At 45.8% G+C, this 16,884-nt stretch overlaps 1 protein-coding gene across 1 annotated transcript in view; it reads right to left on the bottom strand.

Annotated features, from left to right (window-relative positions):
* GRK3 (G protein-coupled receptor kinase 3) overlaps positions 1-13,026 on the bottom strand; it is a 106,729-nt gene extending 93,703 nt beyond the window's left edge. The window contains exon 1 of the mRNA XM_077761679.1: positions 12,950-13,026. Coding sequence (XP_077617805.1) covers positions 12,950-13,013 — 64 coding nt within the window. The 5' untranslated portion in view covers positions 13,014-13,026. The remainder of the gene's footprint in view (positions 1-12,949) is intronic.
* Positions 13,027-16,884: the final 3,858 nt, after the last annotated feature.

Here is a 16,884-nt window from a genome sequence, read left to right on the forward strand (position 1 = left end):
TCCCCACCTTGGCCGCAGCCCCTGGGCCTCTGGAGCGTGGCTCCTGAGTGAGGGCATCTGCTGAACCCCCAGCCAGACCTGTTCTCCCCAGATAAATGCACATGGGCTCGGCTCCCTCATCTCCCCCAAGGGGTTTGTCCATCTGACCCTTTATAAGCAGTGCCTTCTCAAAACACTGTTAGACACGCCCACCAGCACACTAATCCCATGACATGTATCAGCACGGGGACAGCACAGCGAGAGTATGGAAACAGCACAGGGACAGCACGGGGATAGTATGGAGACAGCATGGGGACAGCACGGGGACAGCACGGGGACAGTATGGAGACAGCACAGGGACAGCACGGGGATAGTATGGAGACAGCATGGGGACAGCACGGGGACAGCACGGGGACAGTACGGAGACAGCATGGGGACAGCACGGGGACAGCACGGGGACAGTGTGTATCTGTCAGTCTGTCTCCCCAGGCAGCATGGTAACCCCATGAAGACACAGACTTCAGAACTGCTCACAGATGTGCTCCCCGGAGCTCACAAGAGTGTGTAGCACAAGGTGACATCTACCGAGTGAATGGCTGAGATTTTAGCAACAGATTAAACGCTAATAACCACCTCATAGTACATCTCTGCATCTCCTGGTTTTGACTTTGCCTAGAGGTAGAAAGACCGACAGAGTTCAAGGATGAGGTATAAAACCCTCTGGAAGAAAAGGATTTCCAAAACAGCTAAAACCAGGGGCTACCCGGACAGCGCGCTACAGCCTGACATTTCGTAATGCGTTCAGGACTTTGAAAATCCTAAAAGGATCCCGTCACCCCTGTACCTGCCGGTTCAGAAAGCTGATGGACTTTTCCAGTGGAGGCGACACTTCCAGGGCCCTTGGCGCTCTCTGGCGGTACGCAATAAGGCCCCACATTTGCTCATATAGCCAGAGCACACGTACGTCTCCCCTAAAATATGTGGGCCCTGCCAGGGAGAAAGCTCCAGAGGCCTGCCAGCACCTAGGCTCCCCTCCTGGCTAAGAGAGAGGCCTGCCCACACTCACCTTGGGATTCAAACTCGGGTCTCAGAGACATCAGCAGGACGCTCCCCCCCCACCAAACATGAATCGATGGGACTCCCCGGTGGTAGTGAACACACTTCACTGGCACTTTCAACAGTGACTGTGCATGTCCTACGTGCTCCTTCAAAGGGCAAGCTGGCCGGAGGTGGGAAGCCTAACGTGGTCTTCACCTTCCCCGTGTGCCTTTTTGTTTCAAGAGATCTTTCTAGTACAGCACCGGATCAAAACACAGTCAACTGGGAATGTCTCATTTAGCAGAGCATGTATGTACATCTGCTACAGAAACGTCTTTGTGCACTGCCCCCAAATTCTGGATTTTAGTTTCAGTATATATTAAATAGGAACTGTAGAGTTCATATGTTATTAAAAACAAACAAACAAACAAACAAACAAAAAAAACAGAACTCCATCCGTGTGCGAACTTCCACAGTTCCTGGGGACAGGCAAGCAGAGCTTCCAGTCCAGGCTTTGACTCCTGGGACTGTGCGAACTGGGTCGCATTACTTTACCCGGCAGACAAAATGCTCTGTGCACTGACTGGTATACAGGGAGCCATCGCCGTCTCAAACTAAAAGGAATTCCTACAAAGCAGGCTCAGAAGAAATCAGGAAGCATTAAATAGCAGCAATTTAAGAGATCACAGATTGGGTCACCTCGGGGGCTCGGTCCATTAAGTGACTGACTTGGGCTCAAGTCACGATCACCCAGTTCTTGAGTTCAAGCCCCACGATGGGCTCTGTGCTGACAGCTCGGAGCCTGGAGCCTGCTTCAGATTCTGTGTCTCCCTCTCTCTGCCCCTTGTCTGTCTCTCTCAAAAATAAAAAAATACTGGAAGAAAAAAAGGAAAACCAGCCTTAATAAACTGGTTTAAAAAAAAAAAAGTATTTCATGCTCTTTGAAAGCTGCCTCAAGTACCTCGGATGTCCCAAATACTTAGAGGGGCAGAGGCTGCCTGCACGGCAGGCGGTGGCCCCCAGCTCCGGCAGGGTCCCTATGGGAGGAGCCAGCTAGACAGGTAAGGCCAGCACAGGTAAGAAGTGGCTGGAAAGACTGCCTGCTGGTAGGTTTTTAAGGCAACAGCCAAGATGAAAATGTGCATAATTGGTGCCCCTAACTTTCGGAGTTGCCTGTTGCTGCCAGGACCTTTTTGATTGAAAACCCAATTAGCGGTGCTTAGTCAAGTGTTTATCTCTGCTTTTTGAAAGTTTAAATGGATCTTTAACTCTTCGCCTCGCTCAAAGTCTCCACAAAGGCATGGATAATTGATGCAGGGCTGAATGGGGTGGATAATTGATGCAGGACTGCATGGGGCCCTAGGTTTTTCTTCTGCATGGTGGTTGGTGACTCCCCTCTAGAGAAAGATATGGGGGGGGGGCTGACTCTGCGACCCTCAGTCGGGGGCTGGTAGGGGGAAAGGCCCTTCACAGGGGCCGAAACACACACTTCCAAACAAGGCTGGGAACAAAGAGGGAAAACAAAGATGGAAGCCAGCTCCCAGGTTCAGATTCCCCTCATTATAACCAAATATGAAAATACTCAATTTGCTATAATTTAACCCCAAACTCTGACTAAGGAGTTGCACAGCTACAAATTTTTTGGCAGATTTTAACCATCTATTATGTTTTGAAGCACAGAACACCTCAAGCAATACTTTTATAAATTTAAAAAAATGATTGGAAACCCTGTTCTTTGAAATTAACAATTTAGAATAATGCCAAAATGTTTTATTCTGTGTTGCCTGTGGGTTTTTTAAAACTATTTCTGTGGTCTTATCTAACATCAATTTTTTAATAGGTACCCATGCATATCTGTGTCCGTCTTTGTTCTTTTAGAAACTGCTCAAAAGTCTATTTGCAAAGTAGTATTTTCTGTTTTTCTAATGTACTCTTTCTATAATGAAACATATACTTTTGTTTCCAAAGCCCGTGTCAAGTACATTTCTTATGCCTTAACCCCAGATGCCAAATACAATATATGCATTCTTGCTACATAAACGTTCTTTGAAATCATGCTAAATGTATCTGAGACCAACATAAGAAACATTTATGGACTCAAAGTGAGAAGTAAAAATTGAAAAGGAAAGGCACCAGAATGGAAAGAAAGAGGCTAAATTGTTTTTATGCAGAGACAAGATTCTCTATGGCAAAAATCCTAAGGAATTCACATGCACACATGTGCACACGCTCACGCACACACACGCACAAATCTCTAGAATTAATAAACGAGTTCATCAAGATGGCAGGATCCAAGCTCACCATACAAAAACCCATTCTGTCTCCACGTGCTCACAGTGAACAGTCAAAAACGAAATTAAGGAAACAAGTCCGTTCAAAATAGCATCAAAATACATGAAAATACTTGGGAATAAATGTAATGTGATGCAGGAGACTGAAAGCCACAAAGCACCGCTGAGGGAAATTAGAGATGACCTAAATAAATGTAGAGACACTTCATTTTCATGCATCGCAGACTTCGTGTTGTTAAAATGGCAATTCTCTCCACGTTGATCTGGGAATACAACATAATCCCTATCAAAATCCCAGAAGGATTTTTTTTTTGCAGAAACTGAAAATCTGATGCTAAAACTCACATCGAAATGCAAAGGATTCAGAATAGCCAAAAACAATTTTGAAAAGAAAGAAATAAGAAAGAATGGAGTGGGAGGATTTTTATTTCCTGATTTCAAAACTTACCTCAAAGCTACAGTAATGAAGACAGTGTAGCCTAAGGCAGAGATCAATGGAACAAAATTGAGAGTCCAGAAAGAAATCCTTCAGTTTATGGTCAATTCATTTTTGACAAAGGTGCCAGGATAGTTCAATGTGGAAAAGAAATGTTTTTTCAACAAACGTATTCAAGGGCGCCTGGGTGGCTCAGTTGGTTAAACATCCGACTTCGGCTCAGGTCATGATCTCACGGTTTGTGGGTTTGAGCCCTGCGTCGGGCTCTGTGCTGACAGCCAGCTCAGAGCCTGGAGCCTGTTTCAGATTCTGTGTCTCCCTCTCTCTGTGACCCTCCCCTGCTCACGCCGTCTCTCTCTCTCTCTCTCTGTCTCAGATGAAAAAAAAATGTATTCAGACCGTTGGATAGCCACATATACAAAAAAAAAAAAAAGAAAGAAAAAGAAGATGATGAATTTAAGCTCCTACCTCACATCAGACACAAAAACTAACTCACAAATCAACCAGAAACCTAAATGTGAGAGCTAAAATGATAAAACATCTGGAAGAAAAACAGAAGAAAATCTTCAGGGCGTTCAGGTAGGCAGAAAGTTCCTAGGTATGACACAAAAATACAGTTTTTAAAAGTGTATGAATTGGGGTTCATCAGAATTAAAACCTCCAGGTATCAGAAGTCACCATGAAGAAATGAAAAGGGGAAGCTGGTAACTGGGAGACAATACTTGTAAATCACATACATGACAATGTAAAGAAAGACAATCAATTTCTTAAATGGACAGAATGATTTCAATGGGGTCTTCACCAAAGAAGGTACAAGAAGGCGCATTAGCACAAACAGGTGTCACTAGTGGGTAGGGGAATACAAACAGAGACCACGGTGAAACCCCACGTCACACCCACAAGAATGGCTCTGACCAGAAAGACAACAGCAGGCCTGGGTGAGGTTATGACAAGCCTGCTCCTCCCTTAAATTGACCGTGAGAATGTCAGGCAGTACAGCCTCTTTGGAAAGCAACAGCGATTTCTTAAAAGGTTAACCACAAACTGACCAGGTATCCCAGCAATCCCAAAGCTCCTAGTTATATACCTGAGAGAGCTGGGAACTGATGTCCACACTGGCACGCGACCGTGCAAAGCAGGATTGTTTGTGACCAACAGAGGGATGATCAAAGTGTCCACCAACGAACTGGTGGATGGATAACAAAGTCTGTGGTCTACGCGTAGGATGGAATATTCATTCAGCCACAACAAGGCTGGTGAAGGATGGGTACGCACGGTGTGGCTGAGCCTCCAAAATCTTATGCTAAATGAAAGAAGCCAGAACCGAAAGACGACATTCTACATATGGCAGGTTTCCGCTCACACATATGGGAGCCAGTGTGATAGACGGAGACGTTCCCGTGGCAACAGGTGATGTCATGTGACAGGAGCCGGGCTGTTCTGCCTACTCGACGGTACCATTTGCATACTTCATGAATTAAGTGCCTATTTCGGAGTCTTCTTATAATCAGAAACACTGCCCTCTAATTAGACTGGCTGGGCAGACAGGAGCTAAGTAGATTGTCGACAGACAGATGGAATTATCAAATGCCATGCGCCTCGCTTGCATATGATGAGATTATTTCAGTACATCCTACAGAAGAAAATGGTAACAAAGTCTTAACCCGAATTGGTAAAGTGATTTGTCTTGCAATAACCAGTATCTCTTTAGAGCCATTCTTCAGATAAGCCAAATCAAGAATGCTGTGTCAGTACTGAAATGCGTGTGCGTCTACTGACGGCAGTTCAGGAACCAGCATAACTGATGTCCGTTAAGACATACAACTTCTGTGTAAGAAGGAGAAAAGGAGGATAAAGCAGCCTGTCACTTAATCGTTTTTATTCTGAAAACTGTCAATTAAAAAAAAAGACTTGCGGGGAGGGGTCGCCTAGGTGGCTCAGTTGGTTAGACGTCTAACTTCGGATCAGGTCATGATCTCACGGCTTTTGAGTCGAGCCCCGCGTCGAGCTCTGTGCTGACAGCTCAGAGCCTGGAGCCTGCTTCGGATTCTGTGTCTCTCTCTGCCCTTCCCCCACTTGTGTGTTTTCTCTCTCTCCCTCTCCCTGTCAAAAAAAATTTTTAAGATTAAAAACAAATACAAAGACAGGGCACCTGGGTGGCTCAGCCAGTTAAGCATCTGTCTCTTGATCTCTGCTCTAGTCATGAGTTCATGGTTTGTGAGTTCGAGCCCCACATCGGGCTCTGCGCTGACAACACAGAGGTTGCTTGGAATTCTCTCTTCCTTTCTCCCTGCCCCTCCCCACTCATGCTCTCTCTCTCTCTCAAAATAAATAAATAAACTTAAAATAAAATAAAATAAAAACAAAGACTTAAGCATCCTGCTACACCAGTCTTCTAGTGCCGTGAAACCAGTCACCACAAACTCGGAGACTTGAAAGCACCACTCCTTCCTGAGCTCACAGTTTCTGAGGACACACGTCCTGGTGGGCTCCACTGGGTTTTCCATTTAGGGGCTCACAAGGCCCAAATCAACATGCTGGCAGGCCAGGGACTTATCTAGAGGCTTCAGGGGTCATGTGCTTTCAACCTCATGCAGGTTGGTGGCAGAATTCAGTTTCTATGGTCATAGGACAGAGGTCCCAGCCTCCCTGCTCAGCTCCTGGCGAACACCCACGGTCACCTCACGTGGTCCCCTCCACCTGCAGAGCCAGGGACGCCACGTCCAATCACGCTTGTGCTTCGGTCTCTCTGACTTCCTCTTCTGCCACCAGCCGGAGGAAATTCTCTGCTTCTTCAAGGGCTGGTGTGAGTCGACCAAGCCCACCCAGAGCACAGTCTCGGTTTCCTCTGTAAAATCTCTTTCACTGGGTTACTTGTGGGAGTGACGTCAGGAGGCCAAAGTCACAGGCGTTGCCTTCAAGTTCGGCCGACGGCACCTGCTTTTTCTTGTCTTTCTTTAACTAGATTTAAAGGCAACCCAATGGGCCTTCGTTGATGAGCAGAAATAATAAATATGGAAAGAATGGCATAATCAGAAACCCCCCTATTTGGCCACTTCCTAAAAAAGAATAATTGATTTAGGCAACAAGCGTCAATGAAAATGAAACGCGCGGCAGACGACAGCGTCATGAGGAGCTGCAAACTGACCACATCTGAACTCACTTTGGAGCCAGAACTACAGAGCAGCACCTCTGTGTCACGTGCGCCCTGCCACAAAGCACACAGCACCACCTGTGACGGGCTCCTGCCAAAAAAGTCAAACCAATCTAATAAGCTGTTAGAGATAACTTTCAATTTACAGGAAATCCAGAACACAGAAGTGTAATTTCAAGGGTCCCATGAAGAAGCAAAGAGAAAAATCCTACAATTTTTTACATTCTACAATACAACGGACCCAGTTTCCTCAAGAAGTCAATTCCCTGTGTGTGGGAAGGGGAGGGGAGGAGGGGAACACCTGTTCGGGATTTTTTTTTTTTTAATGTTTTGTTTATTTCTGAGAGAGGAACAGCGTGAATAGGGGAGGGTGAGAGAGAGAGGGAGATACAGAATCCAAAACAGGCTCCAGGCTCTGAGCTAGCCAGCAGCACAGAGCCCGATGCGGGGCTCGAACCCACGAACCGTGAGATCATGGCCTGAGCTGAAGTCGGAAGCTTAACCGACTGAGCCACCCAGGCGCCCCCCTGTTCTGGATTTTTTTTAAAGAGACATTATTACCAACTGCAACATAAGAACATTACTTGGATCCTGATTCAAACAAACCAAGAGTTAAAGGACATTTTTAAGTTAATGAGAACATATGTGGGAGCACCTGAGTGGCTCAGTTGGTTGAGCATCTGACTCTTGAATTTGGGTCAGGTCATGGTCCCAGGATCACAGGATCGAGCCCTGCATCAGGCTCCGAGTTAAGCGTGGAGCCTGCTTGGAATTCTCTCTCTCTCTTTTTTTTCTCTCTGTCCCCCCCACCCCCGCCCACCACTCAAATTCTCTCTAAAAGGAAAAAAACTAAAGAAAAAAATCTAAATATACACTTGGAATTACAGTAAGAACCATCATCCGATATTAAACTAAAAATCATCATTTTCTTTTTTTTTAATATTTATTTATTTGGGGGAGAGCACAAGCAGGAGAGGGGCACGGAGAAGGGGGCAGAGAATCTGAAGCGGGCTCTGTGCCGACAGGTTAACAGCAGTGGGCCAGGTGTGGGGCGTGAGCTCATGAACCGTGAGATCACGACCCGATCATCTGCGCCCCAGGAATCCTTGTTTGCATTGGTTGGGGTAAAGATGAAGGTTGTATAAAAAACATTCGTAGTCTATACATATGAATATAGGGCTGAAACACTAAAGCTAATTGCTTTCAAGTATTTTGGCAGGGGTGCCTGGGGGGCTCCACTGGTTAAGTATCTCCAGATTTCAGCTCAGGTCATGATCTCACGGTTCGTGGGTTCAAGCCACATCAGGCTCTGTGCTGACACTGCAGAGCCTGCTTGGGATTCTTTCTCTCCCTTGCCTGTTTGCACAATCTCTCTCTCTCTCTCTCTCTCTCTCTCTCAAAATACACAAATAAACTTAAAGAATATTATATTTTGGGAGCCACACAAAGAAAGGATGAACAAGGCCAGTATAGGCAAATGTTGTAAAATAGGGAATCTGGCTGACAAATACATATGGGGGTTTATCAATCTACTTTTGTGCCTGACTAGATATTTTTATTTTACTGTTTATTTATTTATTTAGAGAGAGAAAGAGAGAGAGCATGCATGCATGCATGTGGGGGAGGAGCAGAGAGAAAGGGACAGAGAATCCCAAGCAGGCTCCACACCCAGCACAGAGCCCAACACGGGGCTTGATCTCAGGACCCTGAGATCATGACCTGAGCCAAAATTGAAAGTCAGAGCTTACCTGACTGAGCACCCAGGTGCCCCGATGTGTTTTTTTAAATGTTTATTTATTTTTGACAGAGAGAGAGAGAGACAGAGCATGAGTGAGGGAGGAGCAGGGAGAGAGGGAGACACAAAATCCGAAGCAGCTCCAGGCTCCAGGCTGTCAGCACAGAACCTGACGCTGGACTCGAACTCACCAACTGTGAGATCATGACCTGAGCCGAAACTGAAAGTCAGATGCTTAACTGACTGAGCCACCCAGGCGCCCCACCCCGATATTTTTACAGTAAACAGTTTCACTGCAGAGCTGTCATTCACAGAGCAGCTGCTGAGAACCAATCCCTGTGCTGAGGGCTTTGCAGACACTTCCTGCTGAAACCCCACAACTGCCTTATGCAGCAGATAACATCGTCATCCCCACCTGTACAGATAAGGAAACTTAACAAAAAATCAACCAGTTTGGGGTGCAGCCAGCAGGTCGGCCAGTCACCCATCAGCTCATCAGGGCTTCGGGGCCGAGTAAATGGAGTTCTACCCCTGGCACTTCACAGAGCGTTTCTGCACACGGGCTGCAGCACACGTGGCAGGCAGTTCCCCAGAACCCCACGCTAACCATCGGCCCAGGGGAGCGTGGAAGGTGCCGGAAGAGAGAAAAGGAGCTGACAGGCACGGGATACACGGTGAAAGGGAAACAACAGAACGACAGAATAGAAAATCAACAAGTTGGTGACACATGGGGACAGTCATGGAAAGGGGCAGATGGAACAGACGGGAGAGACAAAGGCAAAAGGTAGTGGTGGGGCGGGGGTGGGGGGTGAGCGGGAGCGAAATGGGAAGAAGACCTAGAGAGCAGGACAGATGTACTCCAAGCCCGGGCCACCTTCCGTTCTGCCCGATCCCTCACCCCCGCCAAAAAGGAGGACAGACCAGACAGACACTGAATACACAGCAACGTCCACACAAAATTACAGAGGTGTGTTTGGCGATGTTACCATGTTCTCCTGTCTCCCCGTTCTGCACCCCTCCCACGATTGCTGCTCTTTCCTGTGACCTTCCAAGTTCAGACCTAGCTTCCTCTGACCAGCGCCAGGCTCACGAAGGGGAAGGAAGGGAAGAGGAAGGAATTCTTTAAAACAGCTGAATCGAGAGAATTCACAGGCCATCACTGCCCAACGAAGCTGCTGGCAGGGTGGAATCTATGTGGCCGAGGCCGGGGCGCGAGGCCACCTTAATGTCAGTGAGGCCCTCGGATCAAGGGCTCCTGGGGTCAGTTTCAGGTAAGGCGTGGATCGAATGGGAAAGACAGGTCTGGGGGCCTGCATGCATGCTGGGGGGACGGGAGAGGGGTGAGGATCAGAAAACACAACAGGAGAAAGGATCCTCAGTGCGTTCCGCAGACTGGCTGAGAGTGCAGGGGACAGCGGGCTTGTCACAACCCGCCGGTGCGCCTTAGTCACGGGGAACCAGCCGCACACACCACACGCTGAGAAACACCTTCCTCTCGTAGCAGCATCACGTATAAGGGCCAAAAAGTGGAAATAACCCAAACAACTGCCAACGGATGAATGGATACACAACACACGGCACAGCCACATGGTGGAATTATCACCGAGCATAAAAGAAACCAAGTACTGGCACATGCGACCACATGGAGGAACCTTTAAAATATGAGAGGGGCGCCTGGGGGGCTCAGTCGGTTAAGCCTCCGACTTCGGCTCAGGTCATGATCTCGCGGTTTGGGAGTTCGAGCCCAGGATCCGGCTCTGTGCTGACAGCCTGTTTCAGATTCTGTGTCCCTCTCTCTCTGCCCTCCCTCCCTAGCTCGTGCTCTGTCTCTCTCTCGCTCACAAATAAACATTAAAATTTTTTGAATGAGAAAATAAAATATTAGAGAAGCTGCATGCATCCATCCAGGGGGAACATCCACCAAGGGCAAATCCACAGGGGCAGAACTTAGATTAGTGGCATCTCGGGATGGATGAGGGGTGGAGAGTGCTAATGGGTGTAGAGCCTCTTCTGGGGGTGCCGTAAATGTTCTAAGGTGAGTCTGGGGTAAGGGCCACGCAACTCTGTGAATACACTAAAAACCACTGACCCGTACACATGAAACTAGAGTGTTTCACGCTGCGTAAAATAGATCTTAACAGAGCTATAGATCTATATATTTTAATGTTTATTTATTTTCGAGAGAGAGACGGAGAGCTTGAGCAGGAGAGGGGCAAATTGAGGGAGACTCAGAATCCAAAGCAGGATCCAGGCTCTGAGCTGTCAGCACAGAGCCCGACGCAGGGCTCAAGCTCATGAACCGTGAGATCATGAACTAAGCAGAAGTGTCAGACACTCATCCGGCTGAGCCACCCAGGCGCCCCCAGAGCTGTAGATCTAGTTGTAAATTTCAACAAAGAAATCAGGCATTCCTTTTTTCCCTTCCCTCCCAAAGATATTGTTTCTCGTTGCCATCAGAGTTTTATGTTCCATTCTTTAGTACAGAAGCAGAAGCGAAAGGGAGCGTTTATTTACATAGATGACGGTTAACCAAACACCATGGATGCAAGGGGAAGCAGCAATGAGGCAGGAGATGAAAGTCAAGCTCTTTCAGCTGCTCTGCTCCCTAGCCAAATCCCGACGCTCAGAATGGAAGATTTCTAGGTGGCTATGGGCTGTTAGCTTTCCACATTGTGTTCCGAGCACGGACGGGGCAGCATTCATTCCACCTGCTTCTCCGGAGAAGAGCATCGAGCTCCGGGCCACTGAATGTCAGGGTCATCACAAAAGCTCTATCACCTTCATAGATGGCCACATTTTGGAGAGTAGATCAAACGTTTGCCAAAAATCTAAAGGTTTTTCTGCACCAGTTTCTACTTTACTTGATCATGAGAAAGCATTATACCTCTTTCTAGAAAACAAAAAACCCCCCACTAGCCAGTTCTTACCAGGTGACCCTCAACAGTTCATTTTACATTCATTGCTTCCTTTCCAAGAGCCTTTACAGAATGACTGGACAAGAAGAACTACAAATCAGAGCAAGTCAGTTTACCGGCCTGAGTCTACGCCCCTTACTTGTAGGGAGGAGAGCTGCCCAGAATTACCTCCAGGGATATTCAGTCTCAAGGACACCAGTCACTGTGGGTCTGTGAATCACGGAGACAGGCACTAAAGGCAGCAACTGCGTTCCAGGAAACTTCCTTACAACCACGGTTTCCTGAAATTTTAATAAAGTCGCTTCCTCGAGTATTAAAGTAATTTAAAAGCGATGCCACACTTTGCTCGGCAAATCTTATCTGAGTAACTGCAGGAGGAAAGTAAGGAGCAAAGGGCAGGGAAGAGCTTCCAATGTTCTCAAAGGCAGCTAAGGTGATTTCATGTAAAATCCTGGAATTCTCCGTTTTTCACATTACTGTGGGCAGATTAACAAAATACCCAGCTGGCAGGCCAAACAGTGAATCCTACCTGAGCTGAGAATAAAAATATAGTTGTGGACATTTCTGGACAACCGATTTCGGGGGATGAAGAAAAGAAAAGTAGGGAGACTCCAGCTCTTCTCTAACCTCTCAACAAACTGCCAGCCCTTCGGAAGGCAGGGGAGAGCGTAATATTCCATTGTTCTCCGAGCCCTGAAACCTTACACTAAAGCAATCCCTGTCCAGTCCTAACTGCTGCTAAGCAGAGAACACACCTATCCATCCACGCACGTGCTCCGGCCAAGACCAGCGCTGCACGGAGCTGGGTACCAGCCGGAAGGAAATGGATCCTTGACCTCTGGGCACACCACAGGAGAGTCCTGGTGGCCCGCTAAGTAAGGCTGCGAATGGGGACAAGAGTAATTGACATGGAACTGACTATGAGGAGGGGCATGTAAGGCCTGTGGCGAAAACTGAGGAGATCAAAGACGCCCGCCCCAAACGCTGCCAGGCGCTGGCCAAACCCAGGCGTGCAGGATGTTTATGAGGATGCGTGCCAACGTCCTGCGATCACAGGAAATACAACTGCAGGGAGGGAAGGTGGGGACCTGGGAAGCGGGTCCGAAGCCCAGAGCGCTTCTTTCTGGTTACCAGCTACCCAATCCTTTGAACTGGCAACCCCCAAACTGCCTCAGACCCTCCACTCCCACTGGTCTGCTTCCCAAGAGCTTGTTCACAAGGTCTAATACTAGGGATGTAGGTAACCATTACGTATCTTAGTCCTACAGAAAATATGCTTCATTCCCAGCCAGAGCTATAACACACAGACAACGGGAAAGGCTGCGCTGACACATAAGTGTGAAGCCAATGCCACCTGAAACCACCACTGGACGCTATGCCACAGGAGTAAGTGGGACTTACCAATTTTCTGATTAAAAATCTTGTCAAAGGTGATTTCATTTCTCTCCTGAAGATACTTCTGCATCACACTCCGGATACTACAAGAGAAGAGGGACACACGTTTTTAACAGTGACAGCCTGCATCATGACAAACCATCCCTATGTGGACAATGCATGGATGTCCTGACTCACGGATGCTGGCTTGAGGGAGCCCTCTTCCTGACATCCATCAGCGCACAGTTGGCTGACTATACGTAGAGCCAGGAGCATCGTGGCTCCAGCTGGTATCCTCTCCTGTGACTCAGGGCCAGCCTGCATGTAGACACTTGACCAAAACTAACCTCAGGACCATGGGAAGGCTCACCCTCAGCACCACCATCCTCAAAATACACACGAGTGTGTGAGCACACGTGACACATTCTGCTCATGGATTAATGAGCTCTTTCTAGAACAAAAGCAAATGTTCCCCGGATGCATGACTGAGATTTTTAAAAACCACATTTCTATACATCGACAATAAACAGCGAGAAGGAAGACTGCACTTAACGATAAAATAAGAAACACCAAATGCCTTGAAATAAATCCTTCAGAATATGTGCAAGGACTTTATGGAAGAAATTACAAAATGTACTGAGAGACATCACAGAAAATCTTAATAAATGGAAAAGAACACCACAGTTATGAACAGAAAAATTTAGTACTGCAAAAATTCAGCATCTACCCAAATTTGTCTATAAAATCAATTCAAACCCCATACGTTTTTCATAGAACATAGAAACGATTAATCTTATACACTGTATCCAGAACAACAGAGGATCAAGAACAGCAAAAACATTTACGGAGAATAATGAGAACAGGGCTTATTATGAAACTAAAATAATTAAGGCAGGATAAACAAATTGGTCAACGAAACGGAATAGAGAGCACATAAATATGGAACTTTAATACATAAGCAGCAAGGCAGAAAAATGGAGAAGCTAGGGATTATTCAGTAAGTGAACCAAGAGTGAGAATCCAAATGGAAAAAGGAGAGACTGAGTCTTTATCATCCACTGGTGGGAAAAAATTTTGGCATTAGCAGACCCCTTTTGAAGACAAACTAATTGAGGGGCACCTGAGTGGCTCGGTCTGTTAAGCTTCTGACTTCAGCTCAGGTCATGATCTCACGGTTCCTGAGTTCAAGCCCCACATCAGGCTCTATGTTGACAGCTCAGAGCCTGGAGCCTGCTTCGGATTCTGTGTCTCCCTCGCTCTCTGCCCTTCCCCACTTGCACTCTGTCTGTCTCCCTTTCGCTCAGAAATAAAAATATTTTTAAAAAGTTTTAAATTTATATATACGTACATAGTTTACTGCCTCCAGTTCGAGACCTTTAGAGAAATAAAATCACACAACACATGTTGTCTTGTGTGTCTGGCTTCTTTACTTGACATAAGCAAGCTTCACCCATACTGTTGTGCACATAAGTAATTAGTCCCTTCTCATTGCCAAGGAGTGTGTCACTGTCTGAATACTTCACCATGTGTTTATCCGTTCATCTGTTGAAAGACATTTGGGTTGTGTCTCGTTTGGGGCTATTACAAATAAAGCCGCCTTAAATATCTGTGTGGATGTCTTTTTACGGGCACGTGTTTTCATTTCTCGTGGGTAAATACCCATGAGTGAAACTGTTGGTCATATGGTTAATGATATTTAACAGTATGAAAAACTGCTGAATGATATTCCAAGCTGACTATATGACGTCACCTTCCCACCAACAACACATGAAGTCCCAGTCACTCGGGATCCCTTGCCAACACTTTGATCGTCAGTCTTTTCGGTTTTAGCCACTCTGTTAGGTGGTGTAGTGGGAGCTTCTTTTAACTGGTGTCTCCCTAATGAATAAGAATGTGGATGCGTTTGGACACGATGACTGGAGTACTTCTATCTTCTTCTGTGAGGTGTGTGGTGAGGCCTTTTGCCGACCTTTTCACTGAGTTGCTTGTCTGATGACTCAACTGTAAAATTTCCAGATGACTCTGTCCTGGAAACAAGTCCACTGTTGGATTTATGTGATCATAATATTTCTGCCTAGTCCATGCCTCGTCTTCACTTTCTTTGTGAAGTCCTTCCAGGAGCTGTCTAGTCGATGAGCTCCAATTTATTATTTCTCTGATGGACATGCTAAGAAATCTTTTGCATCCCAAGGATTTTTAACCTATTTCCCTTTAGCAACTTTAAAGTTCTAGCTTTTATGTGTTGGTCTAAGATCTGTCTCAGGTTAATTTTTATGTATTATGCACAGTAAAAACACAAGGTTCTTTTTTTCCTCATAATACCTAGTTATTCCGATATCATTTGCTGTTGAGNTTTGTTGATTCAACCAACACTAAGTTTTGGTAGGTCTGTCTTTGGGCTACCCTGCCTCAATGTTCTGTATGTCTATCCTTACTTCAATAGTATATTTTCTTGATTTCTAGAGGGCTAGAGTATGTCTTGAAATCAGGTCACTCAATTTTGTTTTATTGCTTTTACAAAGCATTTGGTTTGTTTGTTTGTTCATTTTTTGGATGTCCTAGATTCGTTAACATTTCCACGTATGTTATTCCCCAGAAATTCCTGCCCAGAAAAAGTCTGATGGGGCTTTGACTGGGGACAGTTTGGGGGCATTAACCTCTTAGTAATAGTAAGTGCACAATCCATAAATATGACATGTTTCTCCATTTATCTAGACCTTCTTTAATTTCTCTCTAGTAACTTTCATTACAGAAGTTTCAGTCTTTTTCTTGCAACAGCTCTTTCTGGTTTTGCTATCCGGATACCATGATTCATAAGAGGAGATGGGAATAATTCTTTTCTCCTTTATTTTCTGGAAGAGTTGGTGCACAACAGTGTGCGTTACTCCTTAAACATTTGATAGAACTCATCAGTGAATCCATGTGAGCCTAGACTTTTCTTTGTGGGAAGGTTTTGAAATTACACGTTTCATTTCTTTCATAGGTCTAGGGCTATTTATATTTTCTGTTTCTTCTTGTGTCAGCTTTGGTAACTTGTGTCTTTGAAGGAATTTGTCCATTTCATCCAAGAAAGGAAGGAAGGAAGGAAGGAAGGAAGGGAGGGAGGAAGGAAGTAAAGAATAGGCATTATGGATGGACATCATTTAAAACTCATTTCAAGTAAAAAAAAAAAAAATCTTATAAAAAATTGAAGAGGGGTGCCTGGGTGGCTCGATCAGTTAAGCATCCATCTAGCTCTTAATTTCAGCTCAGGTCATGATCTCACAGTTCAGTGATCAGGCCCTGCATCAGGCTCCACACTGAACTTGCTTGGGATTCTCTCCTCCCTCTCTCTGCACCCCCTCCCTGCTCACAGGCACATGCTTGCACTCGTGTGCTCTCTCTCTCTCAAAATAAAGAAACTTGGGGCACATGGGTGGCTCAGTCAGTTGAGCATCCAACTTCAGCTCAGTCCATGAGTTCAAGCCCCACATCGGGCTCTGTGCTGACCCCTCAGAGCCTGGAGCCTGCTTCAGATTCTGTGTCTCCCTCTCTCTCTCTGCCCCTCCCCCCTCACGCTCTGTCTCTGTCCCTCAAAAATAAATGTTAAAAATAAATAAATACACTTAAAAATTTAAAAATAAAAAACTGGAAAAATGAATACAGGCCAAATATCTGCTGTGAGTGAAGTATTACAATTTTAGCAGCAGCAGCGTATTACATTATGTTTATGCTTTTATATTTTAAAAGCATTCTTATCTTTTAGGGACTGATGCAGATATTTTATTTTACAGATGAAATGAGAGATTATGTCTAGCTCTGCTTCAAAATAATCTAAAGGGAATTAGGTATGGATGAGACAAGATTGGCTATGTGTTGGTAACACATAAAGCTGAGTGATGGCTACATCAATTTCATGATACTATTCTCTCTGAACATGGTTAAAATTTTCATTAAAGCAATTTTTTTAAAAAATCAAATTC

Source organism: Crocuta crocuta, unplaced genomic scaffold, assembly GCF_008692635.1.
Source record: "Crocuta crocuta isolate KB4526 unplaced genomic scaffold, BGI_CrCroc_1.0 scaffold348, whole genome shotgun sequence".
Taxonomy (NCBI): domain Eukaryota; kingdom Metazoa; phylum Chordata; class Mammalia; order Carnivora; family Hyaenidae; genus Crocuta; species Crocuta crocuta.